Source organism: Lepidochelys olivacea, assembly GCF_965140295.1.
Source record: "Lepidochelys olivacea isolate rLepOli2 genome assembly, chromosome: 7".
NCBI classification, from domain to species: domain Eukaryota; kingdom Metazoa; phylum Chordata; order Testudines; family Cheloniidae; genus Lepidochelys; species Lepidochelys olivacea.
This window is the reverse complement of record NC_140417.1, coordinates 69,157,395-69,184,653: the sequence shown is the minus strand read 5'-3', so window position 1 is coordinate 69,184,653 and position 27,259 is coordinate 69,157,395. Positions and strand designations below refer to the sequence as shown.

The window sequence follows — 27,259 nt, the reverse complement described above, 5'->3', positions numbered from 1 at the left end:
GAGTTTGAAGGTTTCAGTCATGCTTGGACATATCACAAAAGCCTCCATCCAAGTCCATGACGTTCACTTTCTCTGTGAGTATTATGCACGTGCTGAAGGACATAATTTCAGGGAGACAAGTCCCAGGCTGAGGACCTCATAATACAGAAGGAGAGTTTTGGCCTTGTACTCACCCAGAAGATGATGTTGTAGCTGAAAAGCAGATATTTATACCAACAGCTGATTTCCGGGTTAGAGTATCGGTAATAGTGCATCTTCTATAGAGCAATATCTGCAGAGGAGGAAGAAGAGAGAGAGGAAAAAAAAGTTCAGTCTAAAAATTCAGACGTTTAATGTGAGCTTTCTTCTACTTCAGAAAAAGTAAAGTCGCTATTCCAAAAGTTTATATTAAAAGAATTACTGTAACTTGAAATCTAGTCAATTTCAAAAAGATATTCAGTGAAATTTCAAAAACCACACCTGACACCAAGTCCCGCTGCCAATTCTTGTGGCTTTACAATATTTTCTAGTTTTTAACTAGTTCTCTCTCTGCCTGTTGCCATCTGAGAGAGATACACAAAACTGACTATACAGTTAGAGTTAAACCCAGAAGACGTACATTGATGCATTCAGGCTCTACATTAAACAGACAACCCCTTTTGTGCCCCCCTTGGCCCAAGACACTCCATGCACATGCAGGGACTTGGACTTTGCAAACAGGCTGCTTGTCCTTTTACCACCATGCCTGTTGGACTTAAGGTGTGATGGTAAATGTGGTGGTACGCAGTGAGATGGAGAAGACACAGCTTTAAGTAACTGAGAAAGAATGGTGCAGTGGGAGCTTCTGTTAGGCTGTGACAGATTGTAGCACTGTGATATTTTTAATCTTCCTATACTGCATCAAATTTGCATAATTGGTTTTATTTAGATCACAAGTCATGCAGTTACAAAAGCTTTGATCTGATGGGCATTGCAGAGTTCTGCTTTCTGTGCTTCTCATATTTGAAGAAGGTAAGCATCAGCCACTGGAGTTGCTCAATGTTTCAAAAAACTGAAGCCTTCCAGGGCATTATGCCAAACCCATCTCTCTACAGGAATGCAGCAGAATGCCCCATATAGAAAACCAAACCCACAAACCTCCCAGCTGAAAGCTGTTATGCTGAAGAAGTCCCGAAGAGGCCAGTGTGTGGGAAAGGCCCACCAGCTAATACCAGTTGGTCTGTCACTCTGAGAACTGGGCAGGAGAGGGGTTAACACCATTCCCACAATTCAACCCTCTAATCATGCCTTTAAATCAAGGGTTTCCCTCCCAGGGGATTTTAGTAGAAGCTTAGCAATAAAATTTTAATAGAGCATAATAAGATTTTTCAAATGGTTCTACCCCAAATAAGGAAATGAGACAAGATGTTTGTTGTGAAATTACATTAAACGGTGTAAAAAGAAAAGGAGTACTCGTGGCACCTTAGAGACTAACCAATTTACTTGAGCAAAAGCTTTAGTGAGCTACAGCTCACTTCACTGGATGCAAAAAGGGAAGGTGGGGGGAAACAGACATCCACAGCACCAGCCTGATAGGGCTAGACTGTAACTTTATAGAATAAGGCGGGGGCACATAGCGCTGTAGTCCCAGAAGCAGATTCAACCACAATTCCTCCCCTTTTGAGCTGGAGAGCAAGCAAGTTATTTCAACTCTTTTTACAGCAGAGCATACTCCTGCATGTCAGCTGGCCATCTGGAAGGAGGTGTAGAGAAAGGACAGCTCCTGAGCTACTTCTAACCCCCAACCCATCTGCTCACTTCTTTGCAGGGGGGGAATTCAGGGTGAGCAGCTACTGATCTTCCATCCCCTATGCTGTGGCTGGGGTCACAAGCTGTGCACGACAAGTGGGTGAATAGGGCCCTCATACTTAATTAAGCACTTCTCTAATAATTACGCTTTGGTATCTCACTGCGGCATCACAGAATGGTCTAGCACAAAGTTGTCTTGTATTCTTGGTTGTAACAAGAAATTCAGTAGGATGATGGATAGGTTTGTCATACAGATTCACTATAAAAATCATTCCACCCCTTGACACCCCCACCCAAAAAACCCAACTATTATCTATTTTGAAGAATCTCTCATTTTACATAAGACTACCTCTTTTAGTTTTCAAAACGGCATTGCTAAAAGTTTCCAGCAGCATGATGGAATACTGCCACCAAGTCTGTTTTTAAGATTCCTAACCAAACCCTGGCTCATATCAAGTTGCCATGAACTTGAAACTCAGCACCAAGCACAAACTTTTGGCTGCAAAAAGGAGAGTAATTCCAAACCAAGCCCCTAGGGAGAAGATAGGATTATGCTTTGCCCATGGGGTTCCATGTGTGGAGTATCCAAGATGCATGTCTCTCGGAAGGAAATTAAGTGGTCTCAGATCTGGTCTTGACTTCCCCAGACATCACCTGGTAGTCACTTTTGGGCCTCTGCGGTTTTCCTGACAACCAGCTGCGTTTGGTGGTTTCTGCCTATTTAGAAAACAGATCAAAGATTCTCATCCCATGCTTACTCACTGACATATTCCGCATCCAGCATCCCTTTGTGATGTTCCTCTCACAGCTTTTGGGAAATTTCCATTAATTCAAACACAAATCCTAATTAGGAGATTCATTATCTACCTCAGGATTATGGGAAATAAGATTTACTTATATCGGGCTATACCTAGAACTCTAAATAGCCGGGCAGCAAGTACAGGTACTGCTAACTAACATTATTTCATCCAGAGAAGCATCTCTTAACATCAAAACATTGAACTCAAAATTAAGTTCATATTGCTGAGGACCTTGGGAGGTTTATTTTGGAGAGAGAGAAGGCATAAGAGAGCCAAAATCAACCTCCATGCTGTTGGACCAATTCCCCCCTTTTCTCATTAAGTTATTCCAGCCAGCATGCCCTTTCACTTATCAGCAGAAGCTCATAATGGAAACTAGAAGGTAAAATGATGAGATATGGACTCTGGTCATTTCATTTATGAACAGTGGACAAATCTCATTATTGATAATCAGGTCTTTCCTTCTCCAGGGATCAATTCACTCAAAATATACTGGTTGGGCTTTGCAAAACGGTTCTTTATTAGGCTAACTCCTCTGCTTTTGAAGTCAGTGGGATTTTTACTGGACTTCAATGTGAGCAGAGAATTAGGCCACTGTAGAGGGCTTTTGAAAATCTATTCCACTGAGTGCTTATCAACTCCCACCTCGACGTATGGGACTGACAGCAGGGAGGAAACAGCCAAAGCTGGGAATACTGCAGTGTGGGGGGAAAGTGGTAAAGTGGGGCCCATCTGGGACCACCCCTTCCCCCAGCAGTGTGCTGGGGAGACCCCCCAACTCACAAACTGGGGACACCAGGTAGTGTCAAAATTACAGATAGGAGCAAGCCAGGGACTCCAGGCAGTAGAGGGTAGAAGCAGCCAAAGCAGGGACCTTGGTAAACTGTTCTCCAAATGCAAAGGATCGGTTTTGATTGAACTTTCTTTGACTGGCTGTTTGCTGCAGCCCTCCCTCAGAGTCTCTTCACTCCATATCGGCCTAACTTCCTTTCCCCTTTAGCTGATCCCCTCTTATCATACTGTTCATTCTGCTAGTGCGTTCTACCCCTTCCTGCACCTGTGACTGTCTTGTCCATTTAGATTTTAAGCACTTCAGGAATGAACAGTCTGCTACTCTGACATTTCCTAACACAATGGAGCCCCACTGCTGGTTAGCCCTTAGGCACTATAAAAATGTTAAAACAAGAAAAATGAGAGAGAGAGAGAGAATGGGATACTGTTGCTACACAATACCAGTAGCTATGACAAAAGAATTGTCCAAATGCGGTGGGGTTTTTTTTTTTGGTTTAAAATAAAAGACATCTCTGGTTCTTGTATTGCATGACAATGTGTTCACTTGTGCTCAGAAATGGGTGAATGACCTTTATTCTTTTAAAAATATAGAGAGCGGTAGCACCTAATTCAGGCCTCCAAGGTCAAAGGCACATGAATGAAAGTACATTTCAATTTCCCTTTTCGCAATAGATCGGACCCTCAGCACAACTTTATGATAATTCCCCTTGACACAAAGAAAGAGAGCACACATTTTAGCAAATGAAAGAATAATTCCAGTACATTCTTGGCTGCAGGAGTCTGCCCCGCCCCCCTAAATAAAAAAAACAACTACCACCACACATTCCTCAGTATTGTGTGGCCATATAAGGCTTTATAGATTAATGAGATAGATCCTCTGTTTTTAGAAGTTATTTACTAACTACTGAACTCAGTGGTCTCCACTCTGATGTGAATACAAACCTTTTCAATGGCCACTGAAGGACTGATCTGTATTAATTTACAAATACTGTAAGCAGGAGCCTGCACAAGGTGGGGGGGCAAGTAGGGGCATGGGCTCCCCAGTAATGGGTAGGGGCAGAACTCTTCTGGCCCAGGGCTGCAGTGGGGAGAGTGAGCTCCTTCAACCCCAGGGCTGCGGCAGAGGCACAGAATGTGCCCCCTACAAAAGTGATCACATTTAAATTCCTGCACACGCCCCTGACTGTAAGTGAGCAACCCATGGGAAATGTTTATTGTATACATATACTGAAGGGTTTACTGTGGGCACCTGGAGGTTCAGGATAATAGCTGGCAGGTAACAACAGCTCCAGCTACAAACGCTTCCTGGTAAACAAGGCAGAAGGTTAGGAAACAATGTCTGTGCTGTTAAACGGCGAAGATGATACTTACAGGTACCAGCTGAAATTATAAAGCTTGATTTGCCCAGATACAGAGCAGGCCGGACTGAAAGGGACTGAAATACTTTAACCCTAGAGAGGGGTGAGAGTTGTCAGCAAGCACAGAGACACAGGCCCTGAAGCCAGTGAGCCTCCTTAACCTTCCAAGAAGGATGGTAAAAATAGGGTGAGAGAGAAGACTTTAAAACAGTCTGTGGGCAAATCTCTTACCCATACTGGGCTGTGTTTCTATCATTAAAACAATACTTTTAGAAAGCTGCCTGGTCATGCCTCCTGAACGGAAGACTTGCAGCTGAGTAGTACAGTCAAGAAGTGCAAAATCTTAGAAGGGTGCACTCTGAGAGGACAGAGAGGGGTGAAAAAGCAGCAGCTATCTCTAACTATGACAGACCCCATCAGCTTGAGAAGACCCAACACCATCTGACAGTATTATTCCTATTAGAGCTAAAAGTAGGATCTAAGGCTGCTAAGCAGGATTACAGGGCTGTCCGGCCCACCCACACTCTTTCAGTTTACGTTCTGCAGCATCAGCTTCAGTGTTTTGCTACTTGTTAGTTGCAGTTCCTGGGCCTGTTTCTCCACGTCCTTGTACCTTGTTAGAATCGGGTTCCCCTTCTCATGCTCTAGCATTGCAACATGATTTTCCATGATGTATTCTGGGGGAAAGCTCACAGCCACACCCTATCACAGGACCTGCAAGAGACTGTTTACCAGAAACAGCAAAGCCCAAATGGAAACTGAGCAGACAGACATGTCCACAAAGCGCAAAAAAAAGGGTGGCCCAAGATTAGCACTTCTGTCGGTCACGGGTGTCAAAAAACAAAAAAAAACACACACCACATCCTGGACCAACAGAAGTGCTGGTGTGGACAGCGCTATGTCAGTGGGAGAGGCTCTCCCAGCGACATAGCTACAGCCGCTCACTGGGGGTGGCTTAATTATGCTGGCAGGAGAGCTCTCTCCAGCCAGCATAGAGCAGCTACACACAAGAGCTTACAACTGCAGTGGTACGGCTGTAAGGTCTGTAGTTTAGACATAACTAAGCTGATGCACACAAAGAAACAAGGGTGAGAGTCTCCCTGGTTCATGTGGGGTGTGTGTGGTCGCAGAGTATTTCAATTAATTATTCATAGATATTTAGGTCAGAAGGGACCATAATGATCATCTAGTCTGACCGCCTGCACAATGCAGGCCACAGAATTTCACCCACCACTCCTCAAAAAACCTCACCCCTATGTTTGAGCTTTTGAAGTCCTCAAATCGTGGTTTAAAGATTTCAAGGAGCAGAGAATCCTCCAGCAAGTGACCCGTGCCCCGTGCTACAGAGGAAGGCGAAAAATCTCCAGGGCCTCTTCCAATCTGCCCTGGAGGAAAATTCCTTCCTGACCCCAAAATATGGCGATCAGCTAAACCCTGAGCATATGGGCAAGATTCACCTGCCAGATACTAACAGAAAATTCTTTCCTGAGTAACTCAGATTCCACCCCATCTAACATCCTATCACAGGCCATTGGGCCTATTTACCGTGAATATTCAATTACCAAAACCATGTTATCCCATCATACCATCTCCTCCATAAACTTATCAAGTTTAATCTTAAAGCCAGATAGATCTTTTGCCTCCACTGCTTCCCTTGGAAGGCTATTCCAAAACTTCACTCCTCTGATGGTTAGAAACCTTCGTCTAATTTCAAGTCTAAACTTCCCAATGACCAATTTATACCCATTTGTTCTTGTGTCCACATTGGTACTGAGCTTAAATGATTCCTCTCCCTCTCCGGTATTTATCCCTCTGATATATTTACAGAGAGCAATCATATCTCCCCTCAACCTTCTTTTAGTTAGGCCAAACAAGCCAAGCTCCTTGAGTCTCCTTTCATAAGGCAAGTTATCCATTCCTCGGATCATCCTAGTAGCCCTTCTCTGTACCTGTTCCAGTTTGAATTCGTCCTTCTTAAACATGGGAGACCAGAACTGCATACAGTATTCCAGGTGAGGTCTCACCAGTGCCTTGTATAACGGTACTAAAACCTCCTTGTCTCTACTGGAAATATCTCACTTGATGCATCCCAAGACCACATTGGCTTTTTTCACAGCCATATCACATTGGCGGCTCATAGTCATCCTATGATCAACCAATACTCCAAGGTCCTTCTCCTCCTCCGTTACTTCTAATTGATGCGCCCCCAGTTTATAACTAAAATTCTTGTTATTAATCCCTAAATGCATGACCTTACACTTCTCACTATTAAATTTCATCCTATTATTATTACTCCAGTTTACAAGGTCATCCAGATCCTCCTGTAGGATAGCCCTGTCCTCCTCTAAATTGGCAATACCTCCCAACTTTGTATCATCCGCAAACTTTATTAGCGCACCCCCACTTTTTGTGCCGAGGTTAGTAATAAAAAGATTAAATAAGATAGGTCTCAAAACCGATCCTTGAGGAATTATATTAAGTATCAAGCTGCAAATAGACAGTTATATAACCAGGGTATCTTGCCTCTGAGCTAGTAGACCAGGAGAATCCGGGGGGGGGGGGAAACAAAAACAAAAAACCCCAGCAAGTTAACAGTCCTAAAACGCAATTGAAACAAAAAAAAAAAAAAAGATAGCCAAGCCATTGAAGGAGTCTGCCCCGTCCCCCCAGTTCGAGATCTTATTTTCTGCCTGGCTTCCTCCCCTCACTGTTTCTCAGACCTACGTTGATTGTTCAGGCCTTAACTTCAGTGAAAAGCCCACTACAGGAATATCAGCTTCTCCCACATCCTTACTGACAAGCAGGGGTCCCAACTGCCTAATCATCTTGACCTCTCTAGGACTGGTAACACACTTCTCCCTACTTCCCCTTCCATTGGTCAGCTGCCCAGCCATGACGAACCAACTGCCTGCCCTGGAGGAGTGTCGCTGTGTAGGTAATGAGGAATGCTACAGTATCACATGATGCCAGGGGATTCACACTTGATCAAGCCACACTACTACAAGCCATCTCCCCTCTTCAGGAGGTAGAGTGGATCTCCAAGACAATGTGCCTGCAATGGAGATCCTTAAAAGGGGCACCATAGCAGAAACACACACAGTTCCCCTTCTGAGCTGTCAGCCAGGATGAATGTCTCCTTCCACATTGCTGAACAATCTGTTCCACCTTTTATTCAGTGGTGATGCACTGAATGCCTTTCCCAGACCTGAAGAACTCTGTGTGGCTCAAAAGCTCATCTCTTTCACCAACAGAAGTTGGTCCAAGAAACAAAATTTTCTCACCCACCTTGTCCTCCCACATAGGTGGCTAGGGAGCAGGAAGGGCAGCACACCCTGCACCCCCAAAAAATTCCCTCCTCCACAGGGATGACTTCCAGGAAGGGGTAGGGAAGCATGTGGGAGCAGACAGCTGTGCAAGAATTACTGCAAAACTGAATGACAACTTCCTGAAAGGAGAAAGGACAACAGAATGGAGTTCTTTGGAGTTCTCCATCCTCTTTAGCAGAAATGTGGGACCTATCTTCAGAGCTGGAGTCCTGAAAATAGAGAGGTAAAGGGCTTCTGTGCCCCTTACTCCCACCTAAATTAAGGTCAGGATTTGGCCTATTACCACTTTTTTGAGAGGGGGAAGGGGAGGAAAAAGTGACAGAGATGGTATCTTGGTTCTTTCCATTGAGATACACACTGCTGTTATAGCAGCAATGCTGTATGGAGAGGCAACATGTTCTAGGCAACTGAGGGCTTGTCTACACCAGCAATTTACAGCGCTGCAACTTTTTCGCTCGGGGTGTGAAAAAACACCCCCAAGCGCTGCAAATTTCAGCGCTGTAAAGCACCAGTGTAAACTGTGCTCCCAGCGCTAGTAGCTATGCCTCACATTGTGGTGGGTTTGGTTTGTGGGTTTTAAGAGCTCTCCCAGCCCTGTGCCTCGACTACACAAGCCACTTTAAAGCACGTCCAACTCCCATCCCAAACTTTATTCCTAATTCTGCAAAAGGACTGGCTACATGCACTTGAACAGGTCACTTAGTCTCTTCCCCTTGGTATGTTTCTTAGTGTAGGAGATGCTCAGAAGTGTCAGTTGCCAGACTACAAATAAGACACGTGGTTAGTAATATTAGCTTACCTCATAGGTTTCATTGATTAGCTAATTAGTATTGTGAAGTGCTTTGAAGAGATATAAAATGATATCTAGGTGGTAATCATCAGCTTTCCCTGCAGTATATCTTATTCTTCTATATGGAGTTACACGGACTCACTCAGCCAACAGTTATTTCCCACTTATAGCAATGGGAATTTCTTTCAGAGAACTAATACAGAGGGATACTGCTAGCTTTTTAAAGACATATCATTTCAGCTCACAGCTGCACTGATGAAAGATATAACCATTCAGCAAAAGACTGCTGCAGTTTCCAGTCAGACAGTTCCAAACCCACAGATTACACGGTTATCTACAAAGTGCAAGGATCCTAAAGTTTTTATAATTGTGATATTATTCACTGCCCATAGATTTTTAACCCTTGCAGCACATGCAAAGCAAACAGGACAAGTATCAGAGGGATAGCCGTTTTAGTCTGAATCCACAAAAACAACAAGGAGTCCGGTGGCACCTTAAAGATTAACAGATTTTATTTGGGCATAAGCTTTCATGGGTAAAAAACCACTGAAGTAGTGTTTTTTTACCCACAAAAGCTTATGCCCAAATAAATCTGTTAATCTTTAAGGGACCACCGGACTCCTTGTTGTTTCTAAACTGGACAGGCCTTTCCCATATCTATTACCTATGAAATGGCTTTAAAAACAGAGAAAGGGAATGGAAATGTTACAGATTTCCAAAAAGACTGCAATTTTTCTGCAAAAGCATTGAAAAGAATGGACCAGAGCCTCAGCTAGTGTTAATGGAGCAAGGCAGATTTAAGTCAACGTACATCAGCTGCAGATCTGATCCAGTGTTTTTAAAACGATCCCAGCACAAACGCAGGTAAAAACCAGAGCAGATATGGAAATGGGGGGCTGGGGTGGGGAAACGAAGGCTCCACCTAGTAAACTAATACATTAGGTCAAGCGTTAGACATGTGTTAGCAGGTCCACAAAGCTAGCTAGTAAAGCAACAAACCGTAAAATCAAGTATCAGAGGGGTAGCCGTTTTAGTCTGAATCCACAAAAACAACGAGGAGTCCGGTGGCACCTTAAAGGCTAACAGATTTATTTGGGCATATTTCTTCACATGTAGCTAAAAAGTGGGGTTTTTTACCCATGAAAACTTATGCCCAAATAAATCTGTTGGTCTTTAAGATGCCAGCGGACTCCTCATTGTTTTTGTAAAATCAAAACAATCAGAGAGCAGAGCAGTGTTTCAAGAAGGTTACAAGGCTGTTGGTAACAAAACATTGAACTATTGGGAGTGAAAAACATCCTGTCAAATCTTTTGGCATGCTAGTTACTTCCATAATTTCATCCACACTGTATTGTTCTAGCTTGTTATTTTTTACAGTATAACAAGCTAATTTTTTTTTTTTTTGATCTGGCAGCATGTGATTTACCACCTGTCCAGCTGAAGGCTTGAAGCTGACAGGTTAATGTCTATTTAGAGGTGCCAACTATGGTAAGCTTTTGTGAAAGCAAACTATCCCAATACAGAATTACCCTTTTCTTATCTTGTCAGGGTACATTAAAATCAAGGCAATTTAAAACACCAAGTGGAAAGTCTCCATTTAAAAATCACTGAATTCAAATCAACTTTTCTTTAGAAAATAACTGAAGTACAAATGGAAAAGTGCACTCTCACTGGTTGATATAACCATTAGAACTAAATAGAGCCATAATACTAGACGGGATACATCTTTTTGCTACTTATGAGGGTACTCCATAACTATACACATTTAAGCAATTACATCAGAATCTCAAAAGATTAAGCGAATTGTACATTTTTAGTATATTAGAAAATGGTGAAGGACATCACTTATTCACTAGATAATTAACTTTCTGCTCATGATTTGTGGCAAGCTGCATTAGGGTGGTAATTAGAATTTAATTAACACACAAAACAGTATATAAAATGTATTTGTATTAAACAAAAGAAGCCCGTAGCACAGTACATGACTTATTGTGCCATATTTAAAAGGGTTAATCTCAAGTTAAATGGTCCTTCCCCCGCCCTTCCGATTTTCTCTTTATCTAAAGAAGCAGCTTTCAAACTCAAAGTTTTTGACACATGCATGGATGCAGCATGCTTATTTATTGAAATATTTTGTGACAAAATATGCTAAGGTGTAAATGTTAAGTTCAGATTTTAAAAAAAGATTTTTGGAAAGACATTTAAGCAAAATAAAAAAATCCAATATAAAAGATTGATTATTTTGGTTAATGGTTTATTTATTTAGGTGTTATTCACCTTGCTCCCAGTATTACATTTCATAGCACTTTTTGCCAGTTCTCTCTACAAAGAAGGACACCAGTTCACTGATATTTCTCTCCTCCCCATTAGTATCCTCCAAATATTCCATCGGGCAGACCAGGTGCAGTGATGGTTCTACGAGCTGTTGTGTGCAGCACCCAGATCCAATGGAGATAGCTGATGAGCTGTACAAAGAAAAGAAAAACCTGAGGGACCCTCCCAAGGCTGCAACAAACACCATAACCCCTCTTACTGTGAGGTAAAGGGAAAATCTAAGAGCTGTTGATTCTTTCAATAGAAGAGAGTGTGAATCATCAAGTACAGTATCAGGTAAATCTGAGGACATGCACCTATGAGTCACTGAACAGTCACTTTCCCAAGAGCTCTGGCTGATGCTGGAGTGAAATGGCTCAAGGATTCTTTCCTTATGGACATGCATTTACTTCAGCTGTGATGTGACAGTGTGGAGGAAGTTCTGCTCACTTCTGAGAGACAGATGAAGCATTTAGTGTTGAGTAAGCTACAAGAAAGGGAGATCTGGATCACGGAACCTGAGAATGCAGTGGGACAGGCAACTTCAAACTATAATTCTATAGTCATGCAATGTACAACCATTTCTAACATGGTGGCTTGACTAGAAAATAGGGGCTGAGAATTGTTCTAGGATTCCTGAAGTTAGTGGAAATGACAGACAATATCTTTGCTAAGTGACTTCTGGAATTTTTGTTTTGATCATCAGTGCCGTTCTGAAGGTCTGGGTCCTCCATTTTTCCACAGAACAAGTTCAACATGAGCAGTAGCAGTGCAGTCTCCCAGACATCACCAGTGAGCCCATCATACTGGATAGAGGGGAATTCAAGCTCCATGACTATACTATTTACTGAGACCAACTACAGTGCCTCTTACAACCAGGTCTCATGGAATATTCTATGACAGGGACCTCTCTCCTCTAGGAACTAGACAGAAACCAAACTCTTTCACATAAACCAACAGATGGTCACGGAGCAGGAGGGACAAAGTTATGCAGAGACTTTAAAAGGAGCACACGAGTTCGTGTAGTGGAGAAGGGGGACCCAATACAGGTATTCAGAAAGGCACAATTCACAAAGAAGTCAAGCCAGTAGATGATGAAGTACTGGATGAGGAATTTTAACTGCCTTGAAAGAGAAAAAAGTTGAATCTTAGAAATATTGTGGAGGAAGCAGCAGCAGGGTATGGGCACAGGCTGGCTGCAAGGAAGTCAAAGCTAATACCCATTATGTATAGGGATGACAATGTAATCTTCAACAGTGACAGTACTGGGGTACAGAAAGTTCAGGAGAGATCAGGAATTCAAGTTCTCCATGTGGAGCTTAATTTGACAAAGACCTCCAGGGGGAGTCTTTGGAACCTCCCATACACCAAGAAGATTTTCCAACTGAAGTTACACCCACATACTGCAATAAAGAGTAATATGCTTCCTAGAGTCTCAGCAACTTGCAACAAAAATGAATCACATCAGTCAGGATGAAGTCATTAACAATAATGATTAACTCGAGTTCTGACTAATTGTTTACAGTGTAGTCAAGAGAGACTTAGAAACTGCAGGCATGTATCTCATTTCTTTCGGTGTCAGGAACCAAGCATCAGGCATCACAGAAAGTAAATTGTATGTAGCCAGTAACAGACTCCTCAACAGCAATCGTCAATGGTTGATTACAGAGCAGCAGTGACAAGCTTCCAGTGGAATTCCAATCCATCCTCCTTGGCAGGTGGATACACTGAGGGCCTTCAAGGAGGAAGGCTTGTCAAGCCAGGCACTCTCTACAGCTCTGATAAGGACCCCCCAAGAAATCCCATTCCAAATATTTTTTATATTGCCAGGCTTTTTAAAGGAGATGCATCATGACCAAAATTATTGAGCTTTGAACTTTTTTTAAATTAATGTTTACATGGATTTATTTCCCTACATAATAAATAGCAATGTCCTGCATTTGGAAGCCAATCATTTTCCCAGCAAGTTTGCACTGGTAAATTTTCCTCTCTCCAGTAATTAATGTGTTTTCTTTCAGAGTCTGTAGACACAATGTCTAAAGAAAGGCATTCGGTTGTATGCTTTTCTCTCTCACACTCATGCCACAGATCTCTGCACAGGGAAGAAATTTAGGTCTTGAAGGATTTTAAAGGAACTGATCTTGCAAACATTTAAAAGATGAGTAACTGTACTCACGTGGAGCAGTTCCATTAAAGTAAAGTGACATGCTTAAATACTTGTGGGATCTCAGCTTAAGTTTGTGTATTTTTTATTATTAATTATTCTTAAAGGTTTGAGCACAGAGAAGAGTACATTTGTTTTTAAAATAAGATCATTCTCCTCCAGTGAAGTTTCAGTGGACTCCTAAAGTAGTGATTAAGGGACCAGTCCTGCAGACACTTATGCACAAGGAGTATCTTTATCCAGGAGAGTCATCCCATTGGTGTGTCTTTGGAACTACTCAACGCTTATCTAGCGGACTAAGCTCAAGCTATATACATCACAAGACCCTGATTCAGCCAAGCATTTAAGTATGTGCCTAACTTTAATCATGTTATTAGTCCCATTCAACTTCCTGAATTGGTGCAAGAGGGAGAAGACAGACTTGAGAAGCAGAGGCAAAACTGGAAGTAGGAAAGTCAAGGATTGGATCCCTAGCATTCCAAAGGTTTTGGGATTCCTGGAGGAAAGCCAGCAGCAGGCGTATCAATCCAGTTTCCAAATGGAGCATCAGGGAAGGAAGCCAGCAGATAGCAGCTTGCTTCACTTTGTATTGATAATTTGGCTTTACAGGCAAATGCCTTAAACTAAAAAATACCAGCTGTGCTGCAGAAATTTCAGGTGGGACAATAATGTGGGTGGAATCATTGCAGATCAAAGTTACAGATAACACCTTATGGACAAGAGTGCTCTGGTGCTCACAGTGTGAGAGTTTTGAAAGGTTATATTTACACTGTCCACTTACTGACCCTATACATTCACTTAAACATTTTAGAACTTCTGTAACATTAATGAGCAAAAGTTACAAATCCAGTACAAACAACATTAAAATAAAAGAAGAACAAGCTGGTGAAAATGGGAACAAAATCTGCCACCTGGGTACATCTTGGATGCACGGGGCCTAATTCTTCACTGTGTTCCACGGTGCTGCAACTCCATTAAAGCATAAAAGGAGTAAATGGAGCAATCGGTTTCTGTACTACATACATAAAGGCTTCCTTACATAATACACAAACGAAAAAGGCCGGAATCTCTGACCTAGTTTCGGGTAACACAAAAATACAATTGCAGAGGTAGAGTGGGGGAGAGTTTGGAAGCAGAAGCGACCATAACAATTAAAAATTTCTGTGAGTCCACCTGGGGCAGGAGGAGAAGAATGCCTAGAAAATAAACTGAAGGAAAGGTCATAAAGGAAATGAGTCCAAAAAGGAATTTGAGCCTAAACCAGTAAGTACTGACTTTCAAAAAGAAGAAAATAGTTGTGAACTTTCCAACATTACTCATCTTTGTAATGCATTTTGTGATCTGCAGGTGAAAAGTTCAGAACTAAGTATAAAATACAGACCTTAATCTGCTCGGATACTACCAAAGTCACTCCTGATACTCAAAATCAGTGGATCTACGAGACTGGAATTAGGTCCTATCATTAAAATAGCAAAGTGGACACTCACGGCACCTTTGGGAATGGAAAATACATGTGCAGGATCTTTGCAAGACTTAGTAGTTTACAATGGGATTTCACCTTCTTGGAATTAGTGCATATTTAGAAAATTACTTAGAGTCCTGTAAAAAACCACCACACACACGAGAGATTTGCTATTTACTTTTTAGTAAGTTTAAATATTGTGCATTGTTTAGAGGTTCTACAAATCATTTTTGACCATGGGTTCATTAACTCCGCGACACAAAACTGCTGGAAGCAGCAAAGGGAAACAACTAAACTTGGAAAATTAGTAACTGACCTAAGGCAAACAGAAGACAGCTGTGGACAGTAATAAAAACCTCAAGTACTTTGAGGGTTGTAATTCTCACAATCCATTAATAGTTTATTAGGTCTTTATAATTAGAATCTTAATACATGTTACCAACTTACAGATTCATACATTTTAAGGCTGGAAGGGACCATTACAATCATCTAGTCTGACCTGCTGCATAACATAGGCCAAAGAGTCCCCAGTTTGTCTAGCTTTAACTTAATCCTGGCTCAGTGGGAGTGGGGGAGGGAAGGAGAAAGAGGAGAAACATGACAGGACAGGACATTAGAGGACTTCTCAGGGTCCCTTGCAGCACTACATTTCTATGATTCTATAATTGTGTCCTATATCCGTTTTTCCATGGTTTTACCTAAGATGTGAGTCATAAAAGCTGTTTTATAGTTAATTTCTCAGGTCTCTTAAATACGGGAACAATGTTAAACTTCCCCCTTCCCCCATTCCTCTGGAGCCCTTCTAGTGTTTCAAGATTTGTTTAAACACAACCACCCACAGTTCAGAGAGCTCCAGAGCCAATTTAAAAAAAAAAAAAAAAATCCTTCAGTGCAAGTTATTCAGTCATACATATTTTATAAGTGTTTAACTCTTTAATGGTTACTATTGAAACATCCTCCTTTGTTACAGTCCAAGGAAAGTATATGATCTCTGTAAGTGATGAATACATCATCCTTTTGATTTCCAAATACGGAACAGATATTTTTCTCCATCACAATTGACATTTTTACCATCCTTTTATAGTATAGGACCTATATCATTGCTAGGATTTAGTTTGTTCCTGATATATTTAAAGTACTCCTGATTGTCCTTAACCCTACGAGCCACAGTTTTTCATTGATGCATAAAATTGATAAGGAAAGCTAAAAGATATTTCACCTAAACTGCTGATTTATATTCATTGCTATCAGCTTTGCCATTTTTCAATTTACTTATATTTAGATTGCTGTCATCACCTCCCCTTTTAGTGAGGATATATTTGTGGGTGGGGGGACATAATGCATTCTTAACTAATTTCCAATCATTCAATATCTCCTCCGACTGAATTATGCTCATAATTATTTCCAGCTTTGGAAAACTGGCTTTTTAAAAATCACCAAGGGGACGGGGGGGGGAGGTGGTTATGTAACTGGCTGGGACTACACTCTGCATGCAGCAAATGAAGTTACACTGGCATCATTTGTACCTAGGCAACCACCAGTTTTCAGTCCACATTTCTTTGACAGAATGAGGTCTCATAATAGAATTGCTCAAGTTAGATGATAAATTTGTACCATTTGCAATTATCAGTTTGAGACACTCCAAGAAGTTTTACTAGTGGCAGCAAGAGACCTCGTCAAGTCCCCCAGATTGAAATCCCCTATGATAATGCAACATAGATAGATATTTTATGACAGGCATATCCTATCCCCTCAGCTGAATTAGTACAACCAATCCACCTATATGCATTACATGTCCTATCAATAGAAGGTTTGTGAGCAACCCAAAAGCAGCTAAAAGGTATCTATACCATAGAGTGCCACCCCACCTTCTCTTCAGCCCACTCTGTCTTCCACTAGAGTCACCCTATTATAACATTCTAATCACGTGAATCACCCCACCAAGTCAGTACTACCAACCATATCAAATTTCTTTTCATAAATGAATATTTCTAATTCTTATTCACCACCCAGACTTCTAGCTTTGGTGTATAGGCAACTGAAGAATTTATTCTCTTTACATCCCTTCATTTGTTGCCAGAGTTATATTTGACCATATGTCCTGTGTTTATCCTCTTCCTCCTCACCCTCCCCTTCTGATGCTAATTTAAAGCCCTCATGACTACTCTCAGGCCTGGTCTACGCTGGGCGGGGGAGGGGGGGGAAATCGATTTAAGATACGCAACTTCAGCTACAAGAACAGCGTAGCTGAAGTAGACGTATCTTAGATAGACTTAGAATCACTTACTTCGCGTCCTCGCGGCGTGGGATCGACAGCGGTTGCTCCCCCGTTGACTCCACTTCCACCTCTCGCCGTGGAGGAGTTCCGGAGTCAACGGCAGAGTGATCGGGGATCAATTTATCGCGTCTATACTAGACGCAATAAATCGATCCCCGATAGATCGATCCCTACCTGCCGATCCGGTGGGTAGTGTAGACATGGCTTATGTCTAGTTTACTATCTAGAAGCTTAGCTCCCCTTCTACCAAGATGGTGGCAGTTGTGGGGCTAAGACCTAATATTGATGCAAAAATAAAATTTAACTTAAAAAAAATTAAGTTGTTACAAATTTACCTTCACTAAATATCAAGATGCAGCCATAAGAACGTTATAGCCAGGATGTTTGGAAATATGACAATATACATAGTTAGCTTATTATGTTACAAAACTTTAAAGCTAAAATCAGAGAAATTCCAGGTTTATACTTTTCTCTCTCTCTAGACTAAGCAAACATCAAGCCTACAAATCACAAACATTTGGAAGAAATCTGCCTGTGAAAAGAATGCAATGTTGTGGTATCAGAATAATAAACCCAGAGGAAAAGCAGGTCTATAACAAATCCTCCTCCACCACCTTTTTTCTCCAAAATAAAACTTGAGCTTAAACCCACAAAGTATTCTAGAAACATCTTTATTGACATTGATTTCTTCTATACACACACCAAAGTCTTCTTCATTCTTTAAACTTGGAGAACATTTATGGTGGTAAGTGATATATAGAAGATACTGGTTATGTTCAACTCATTTTTCCACTTAAAGGAGAAAATCTTTGTTCTCAAATGCTTATGATGGCATAAGATTCTTTTAATGTGTATATTTGCAAGTATTTTGTATCTAAATGCAAGCCTTCACATAACTGCCTGATTTTGTTATATGACTAGTAAGAGGTTTTATGTACAAATACAGAAAAATCATTTGGTGCTAGGCTAATTACTAATGTAAACAGCACTTATATTAATGGGAAATTAATCAATCACTGATGATGCCTGAGCAAATCCTTACCCAATGTAAGATGACAATTGTTGAAATGATGATTTTCTTGTCATGTGGAGTCAACAACTCAGGCTAAAGGCTTTCCAAGAGTTATTTAATTTTAGAAGACTGCTTTGAGAATAAAACACTCATACCAGGGCCAGCCCACAACATTTTGGCACCGGAGGCAGGAGCTCAAATGACACCCCCATTCCCCCTTGCTTGGGCCAAAACTTTGAAAGATCTCAATTCTGCCTTCTTCCTGTTCTACTCCTCTCATGGTACTGCTCTGCTACCTACCCCAATAGAGGAGAACTGACAACGTAAAATGCCTTGTTCAAAAATTTTAAGTAACACTTAACTTTCAAACGCCTGAACAGCAAATGTAACTTTTCTGTTTTGCATAGTAAATACTGGCATTTTTAGCGTTTTGATCAATCAAAGCGGTGCTTTCCGTGCCTTCTTGGCTGCAAAGATTTGAACTGCTTCCTGCTGAAGGTCCACAGTCTGGGCCAGCTCATGTTCTATTGAGAAGGTTGCAAGGCCGACCAGCCTCTCCTGTGTCATCGTGGAGCGTAGATGTGTTTTTATTAACTTCAGCTTGGAGAAGCTGCGTTCTCCACTGGCAACTGTTACAGGAAGTGTTCAAAGTATGTGCAGAGCAACAAAAGCACTTGGAAAGAGTGTGGTCATCTTATTTGTGCATATATATTCCAGAACAGTCTTTGGGGTTGATCCTGCTGAAATGCATCTTGTAAGGGTTTTCAAGTCATCACCTAAATCGCTCGCATCAATATTGCGCATGTTTGTGTTAACACTGTCTCTAGTGCCCTGCATTGCTGGGGTAGGTCTTCTTTAGGTATAGTGAGGAGTTTTGGATCATCATACAGCACCCCAAATACACTGCTGTGTTCCTTGAGCTGCATGATATGTTCAACTGACTGTATTGCACAATCTAGCACCTGGTTAAAGAATTCAACTTTGAATTGTTGTTTGGGGTCTCTTATGGGATTATCCCGTGCCTTGTAATCAAAATTTCTTCTTCTTCTCCTCCTCTGACTCTTGTATTCTTGAATGGGTGGGAAAATAGCTTCAGTGTGAAGTTCCTCTGCCAACTTCTGTGCACTCTTCAGAATGTTTTGAAATCCCTCATCTGACCGGTAAGACTGTAGATAAGACTTTGCTTTGTCCAGTTGTTCCATTGCTCCAGATATATCAAGGTGAACACCTTGGAGTCTCTTGCTTACAACATTTATGTCATGCCACAACCCTAAGCCACACAGAAATTTGAAGTTATGTATGTTTCTGGTGATTCTATTTCCCTCTGCCACTGTTCTCCTACGAACAGTTCCTCTCCTAGCATTATCCTCCATAATGGCAACTATGGCATCATCTCTCTTCCCAGTTTGGTGTTTGATAGGCTTTATTGCCTCTACTCGACTTTCCCGTCGTGTGCCACTCAGTGGTTTCCATGTCAGAGAGGATGTTCCCAGATGTCGCTTCAAAATTTGCCATCGATGAGTTGATGCAGAGAAAAATACACAGATGCTTTGGATTACATTAAAAAATTCAGCAGCCTCACTAGAAGGTGATGCTGCATCACTGACCACCAAGTTCAATGAATGAGAACGGCATGGGACAAAAAAGCTTGAGGGTTTAACTCTCAGATCAATGTCTGCACTCCTCTGTTCTTTCCTCTCATGTTGACACCATTATTATAGCCCTGACCTCTCATGTCAGCTATCGCAATTCCCATATCTTCAAGCTTTTTAAGAAGCACATTTGTCATATCAGTTCCTGTAGGATCATCAATGTCAATAAATTCTACAAAATGCTCTCTGACAGGCACCATTGCAGGGACATTTTCACTAGTTCTGTTGTTGTTACAAAATGCACCATTAGAGTCATTTGTTCCATATGGCTGATGTCAGGTGTGCAGTCCAGAACAACATCTTGCTGACTTCAGATCTTCCACAGTCTTCTGTTTGACTTTTGTTGCTAGTAACTGTAGGTTCTCATTTTGAATTGTTTTTCCAACGTAGTGGTGTGTGTACATTTCTTGGGTGGTGACTCTTCTTAAATGCTCCTGGAGTACAGCATCAAACTCAGCCATCAGCACCACAATTTTAAGGATGTTTGCATTGTTTGGCACATACAGCTGATCTGAAGTGCCATGCAGTGCTAGGTTTTGGGTAGCAAGCATTCTCACAATGGCAATGAGCCTTGTCAGAACATTTTGCCAATAAAGAGACTCTGATGCAATCTTCTCTTGATGCTGATCATTTATGGTGGCCTTTAACCTTAGTCTCATCTCGAGCTCTTTCCACCTATGGAATGCTCTCTGGTGATTTGCTGCCTTCTCATGGCATGCCAGATTTCTAGCCAGATTTTTCCAGTCCTTTGTTCCTGTAGAACCCAATGTGGCTGGAACATTAAACTGGAAGAGTTTGCAACAAAAACACTATGCGGCATTCTGGGTTTTTGAGTACATAAGCCATGGCCTCTCCACTTTGTCACCATTGGGGATTTCACACCAGTAATGTGTTGGATGGAAATGTCTATTTTCATTGTCTTTGGGGAACATGAAGCTTTTCACTTGCTGTGTCCTATGCAGTACAAGGAAGTCCCTCAGGCTCCTGCTCAAGTGGGTCCAAAGTCCTGGATCATCTACACTTAAGGAACTAAACTCAGCAGCAGCTGTTTCTTGTGCCTCCACCACACTCTTCTCTGATCTACACTTTTCTTCAGGAATGTGCATGGTTACATCCATTTGAGATGGAGATATGGATGCTGCAGTAGCTGCCAGGTCACCTGCACTCTGACTAACTGGAAGATCTGGCATCTCCTCACCAGGGCTGGAAGGCTCACCGTGAACATTTGTGGCTATGTATCTCAGGAGAGCTCCTTCCTGCTTGGATAGGAAAGCTTCCTTTGCTTGCTTTCTTTTTCTTAATGCTGCCCCAGAGGGGCATTTTCTTTTTTCACTCATGACTGCTGTTCTGGGCCAGCTAGAGTGGCTCTCAACATGCAATTGAAGGGGAAAAATAAGCAGGCTGGTAGCAGGGCCTGAGTGAGGGAAGAGATCAGCGTCTTAAGGGCCTAATTTGTTCTTACTACTTCAGCTGACTGCCTGTTCTCCTCAGGTGGGTTCAGGGAAACAGCAGGAAACAGGAAGCTCCCTGAAAAGCTGGTGCTAATCGTCCAGGCTCCTGGGGTGCTAGAGAGGTACATAAGAGGCTCCTTCTCCTCTCTCCCCCTGCAGCTCCTGGTGCTTTGTGTTATTCCCTCTAACCTTTTCTCCTGCCTGCCTGTTAAGTCTCTTGTGCCCTCCTTCCTCCAGCACAGCACTCCACCATCTCTGTATATCTAAAGCAGAGAGAATACATATGCACCAGCAGAAGACAATTTTCTACACTCTGGGTCCTAGTGGTGTCCCCCCCACAGTCTGGCACCTGAGGCAGTCAGCTCAGTTGGCCTCATGCAGAAAAACAGGAATCTCTGGATCTTTCAAAACCAGAATTTCCTGTCAAACTCTAATAAAAAAATAAAATAAAAGTCGGAAAGTGTACTGGATTAAAAAAAAAGCTTTCCTGCCACAAGAAGAATGGAAGCAATTAAAGAAACGTTGCATATTCATTAAACCAGTGGTTTGTAACCTGGGGTGCACGCACCCTATCGGGGTGTGAGATACGCCAGATTTTTTTAGAAGGTAAATCATCGAAAACACAAATTAAGCACCCGCACATAAGTACAACTCCTTTGTTTAATCAAACCTATGTATTTATTAACATTATACATTTTTAACTATTACTGTAATATACAAACAAAAATATATCTAGGTTTAAAGAACTGACCTACTTCAACAATTTTTGATAAGGGGTGCGAGAACATATTTTGAGAACCAAAGGGATGCAGGCTGCAGTAAAGGTTAAGAACCACTGCATTAAACAGATTGTATATTCAGGAGCTGAAAGTGTCACCTAAGCAAACAGAGTGACAGCAATCAATTTGAATCTAAACGAGCATGAAACAGATAGGTTTTCCTATAATTTCATTAAAATAAGAAAAAGGTATTTTATATATTATTATATATATAAAAAGACTCTGAAGTGAGCATCCTACACTCATATGCTGTCTAAGCACAGTAACAGGAAGCACTTCACAGAACATCCTGTCCATTTCTACAGGCAAGTTGCCACAGACAAGAAAAACAGAACACTCAAGACAAAACCAACCCAAAAAAAAAAAAAACTACACACACACACACACACACACACACACAAAAAAAAAAAAAAAAAACACACACACTTTCAACATGGATTGGGGAGAGGAAGTTACTTAAGGCACTGCCAGTAGATTAGATTTAAAACTCCTGTGGTAACTGTTGGAATTTTGAAATGCTGTTGTAACTTAAAAAGACAGTTACTCCTGTTAATCACCAAGTGGTTAGATAATGTATTCGTGGAAAAGTGAGTAGAGCGGAGGAATAATGGAATTTAATCGGATGTATGATTCCTAATACTGGCTAATTTGCCTGTCCCAAGACAGCTCCTTAAAAGGCTTCTAAGCAACTGATTTAAGTATTCACTTTGGTTGATGTAATTAAGATTGCTTACTTTGCCAACTTTAAGCTGAGTGGTTAGACATTAATGACCAAACAGGTCCATCTACCCTGAAATGAAGTTCTGTTGCCCATATAAACATTCCTCGGTATCTAAGGATATACTAAAGAATGGATTCACAATAATTTTGGGAAACAATATACTTTGGTTACAATCTCTTCTGTATGCGGGTCTGTGGAGAGTTTTTAACAGAGGTTACACCCTTGAGAGTGAGCACCTCTGAGGTGTGCACTCCTCTTCATAAACAAAAACCAAAGTAACTAGTGTCTCATGTGTTTTTAAATGTTTCCTTTTCCTTTCTTTAATAAAATAGCCCTGGTTACTAATTGTGATTATTTTGCTTGGTCTTGATTTTGGTGTCCCCTAAAGTAGGTAAAAGAAAGCTTGTGATTAAATAGTGGAAGCCACTCTTAAGTTGGCAACAGCTAAGAAGAGCTGGCCTAGCATTTCTTCTTTCTCCAAACTAAATATTTTTAAAACAAAGGTTACTTGGCATCTGACGAGTTAAAGCTACACCTTTCAAACCCACACAGTCCAAGCATAAATCATCTTCTCCATATAGAAGGTGGCCCCATATTCCACAAAACAGAAACCCTCTATTCTACAATGCTTATCTCCAATATCTTCTGTTGCCTGTCTTCTCTTGCTCTTGTAACAGGAAGAAACTTTGAGAAGATCATCTGTATTTCCCCCTCCTTCAACTCTCTTACAAGACCCCTGAAGTGTCTTCTGAGGCAACACCTTTTGTAATAATATGTATAGCCAAATGGATCCTTGATTGAAGTCTTCAAAATCCCATCCAACCTTTAAGAGACTGCACAGAGTCCTGCTGTTCTTTTGTCACCTGCAGAATGTATTGTCCATTCTCTAACAATGAGTCCCCACTGCAGGGATTGCGTGCCTCTTCTCTGGATCGGTTTGATGTTCTCAAGGATTGGGCTGAGCTCAGGCATGTCCAGTGGAGATCCCTTTTCCTTCCCTCCAGATGAATCTTCCAATACATTCTCTGTGGTCCATTTTAATTGCAAGTCACACAATATTTGGCAGGAACCGGGGCTTTAAGCAAAGGATCTCAGTTTTGTTTAAAGAAAAAAAAGTTTCTAGAATTTGTAGCTGTGGAGAAAATCTTGAAAATCATGAGCCAGAAAGGATCAGAAGCCAAAAGGCAAATAAAAGCCATCCCAAAATATTTTTAAGTCTTGCTATTTTTAAGTTAGTCCCATGATTCTTCCATGTTTGGAGTTGGCAATACTCTTAATAGAAAGTGTGACTGAAAACACAGGATGTCCAAGATAGCGGCACATCTCAGAAGAATGGAGAAGAAGTGAGTTTAAGTCCAGAGTAGGTGAGAAGCAAGGGAAACATCAGGCACCAAGTTCTGTTCTCAGGTATGCCAGATTTGCACAAGTGTATGGTCATTTAAAGTCTGTGATACCCTCAATTTACACTATAATGAGAACAGAATTTGGCTCCAAACCTTTAATATGTAACAAAAAGGTCAGCCAAATTAAGTATTTCTGTATCTCTATCCTCAGGCCTGGAAGAACAATGGCGATTTGTCCAGAGTTGCACTGACTGAGCTGTGTGGCCAAAGGACAGTGCCCGGCCATGCTGTAAGTGACTTTTTATTCGTACTTTTGAGCACTGACAACGCTCTCAGAGAACTCAAGGTTCTTATATAAAAAGGCAGCCTGAACTATCAGATGCTAGGTTAAAAGCCACACCCTTCTGGCTGTTAAATGAGAGGGATGGTGGTAAATCACTGGAAGGTAGGCGTCTGCACATTGCACTGAATCACATATTGTTTATTCAGATACTGAACTTTCAGCACAAGAAAACAGGAAGGTTAAGACCATAAACAAGAAAGCCATGTGCACTTGGCAGTTGAGGGAGCCCAGTTTTTCCGACTGTCTCAGTTTCAGGAAGAAGGAGATGGGGTTCTTTGTTTAATATATTAAAGATTTTAGTTGAATTGTACAATAAAGTCTCGTATTTTAAAGGAGTCAAGGAAGGAAGTGAGCAGTTTTCTTTGCCAATTTTAAAGGAACACCAATTTTAAAAAGCCCAACACTGTTAACCATACCTCACTGTCCTTGTCAATGGATGCCACTCATTTTAGTCTCCAAGTTACCTACATGCCACACTAACTGGCATCCTCTTGTCTTTTACAATTTATGGTTATTTACATGCAACTTTCAATACTGTTATTTACACAGAAGGAATGAATCTTGCAGCATTGAAGTTTGCTGATTTTGTTTTTTAATTTATTTAAACATTTCTCATTTTGGGTCTGTGTCACACACTGTGCCCTTGGCAGGCCAAGGATTGTGCTTCAAACTGAGAAGTTTTTTAACCTACTATTGTAACAAGTTAACAGGATACTGTTAATTTCAAAATTTAAGAAAGAAAACCTCTTCCAATATCAGCTACCTTGTGACAAGAAACGGATGCATTTTTCTATGTAATGCCAGCTACATTTGTGATTTGTTTAGTATAATCTGCCAGGTAATGTCCATATTACTGGGACATGTGGGGCTCCATCACTGAAAGAGTTTGATTTTATTTTTGTCTTGTAAGACAAAGATCTTTCCATTTCAGCAAATCATATAAGGTTTCTGGCCCATTCAAAGCTTAAATTTCAGAGCTGGTTGCAAAGGAATGTATGTCCCGAGTTGCACTCAAAACTCACTCAGAAAGGACCTTGTTTTACGTGCAATTCATGAGAGTTAAGCACATGGATCACAAAGAAAATGGCTCTTTGTGGCCATTTAGACAGCTCAACAACTCTATGTGGTAATTATTCTGCCTATCAACTGAGCCTTTCTGATAAAGAGATGGGCTTGAAAGACTTTTGAAAGAGAACTAGCAAGGAGAGCCCTGAAACACAAAGCAGTGGAGACCATGAGAAAGAGTGACCAAAAGGCATATTCTCAGCTTCTGAACAACTCACGCAGCTGAGCTAAGAGCAAAATTTTGGCTGGTCATGCAGGATATCCCCAATGGCAAGATAAAGTGAGCCAGCGTGCACTGTGAAAGACACACAAGTTTGAGGAGATGTGTGTGGTGACCAGGTTTATTCAGGGCCCATCACTGCAAGACAAAAAACAAGCTGCTCTAGTCTGATACAGCTGGCAGACAGACAGTCTCGCTCTTCTCCCCCTCCCCCAAACACACACAAAGGGTGGGGACGGGGTCATGAGAAACTTTGTCAATTGTTTCACTAGGACTCCCTATTCTCCCCAGGGAATCAGGACAAGCTTTCCACCTCTTGTGAAGTATGCCAAGAAACAACAGCCTACCTCCTACTGATGAAGGCAGGAAAGCAATTTCGATAAGAATGTCAGAGCTCCTTTAAACGCAGATTTTGCCTTATATATTTGTCACCCATTGTGAGAAGAGAGACGCTCCCATATCTGTAATCATTTGAAAGGCACAAAGGATGAATTACAACATAAAAACTTTCTAGTCAGTACCTGTAACAGAGAGGTAATTCTTTTTTCAAGCATCCTTAAAGTGAGAAGTGACAGCTGAAACTACTGTCCTGACAGGCTGGTGATATATCTGGTGACAAAGGAAGTACAGCCCAGTTGTGAAAGCATGAGAGGCAGAGCATTTCTGTCTTAAGAGATCTTAAAAATTGAAGTCCTGACTTTTGGAAAGACAAGGGCTCCTTTTCCCCCCACCCCCAGTCCCAAGAGTCCCTTTCCCTCATTGTTGAGCAGTACCTCATGGGCAGAGGAGAGCATCTAACTGGGACCTCTAAGAGCTAGCTGCATTTCACTGATACTGTATAATGTCTAACCCTACTCTTGCGACATGAGACTTCCAAGTGGTAGCTCCAAATTAGACAGTTCCTTCAGTAATCCTACTTCCACTCTATGCTATTGTTTTTCCATTCACTAGCTGTAAGTATCATTATGCTGTCTGTGTGAAGATTTCATGGCTATTCTCTGACCTGCCTGGAGGTTAACTGCTTCCTCTAATACAATTTAACAGCCAGGTGTCAGAGACAGAAAGTGGGCATGAAGAAGATCAGCTACATGCCTTGGCAAGCAGCAAAAACACTGTCACACAGCAAGTATCGGGGGGGGGGGGGGGGAGAAGCCGTGTTAGTCTGTATCCACAAAAACAACAAGGAGTCCGGTGGCACCTTTAAGACTAACAGATTTATTTGAACATAAGCTTTCATGGGTAAAAACTCCATTTCTTCAGATGCAAAGTTCAGCACCTTGGGCAAAGTGATGCCATTTTCCAGTTTCTCTCGCAGGTGCTTCTGGTGTCAGGCTTTGGCTTTTAGAATTAATTATATGCATCAAGACAAGAGCAGACCAAAAAAATAATTAAAAATAATTGTGCTTCTCCTATAATTCACAGCATTCAGCTGCCCCAATGGGAAGAGCTGTAGTGCTTCATTCTACTTCCTATTGCTTTAGAAGTTACTTTAAAAAAGAAAAAGCAAAAACAAAAAACACCCCACCACACCTATAAAACCCCATCTATTATTTAGGAAAAACAGGATATTAAGTATTTAATCTGGCACAGAAAACTGCACATTTGAAAAGGCATGAACTTAGT

General features: G+C 41.4%; 1 protein-coding gene across 3 annotated transcripts in view; it reads right to left on the bottom strand.

Moving 5' to 3' along the window:
* TSPAN14 (tetraspanin 14) overlaps window positions 1-27,259 on the bottom strand; it is an 80,327-nt gene that overhangs the window by 43,746 nt on the left and 9,322 nt on the right. For all 3 annotated transcript variants that reach the window (XM_084633403.1, XM_084633401.1, XM_084633402.1), the window contains one exon: window positions 174-271. In XM_084633403.1, coding sequence (XP_084489529.1) covers window positions 174-254 — 81 coding nt within the window. In that variant the 5' untranslated portion in view covers window positions 255-271. The remainder of the gene's footprint in view (window positions 1-173; window positions 272-27,259) is intronic.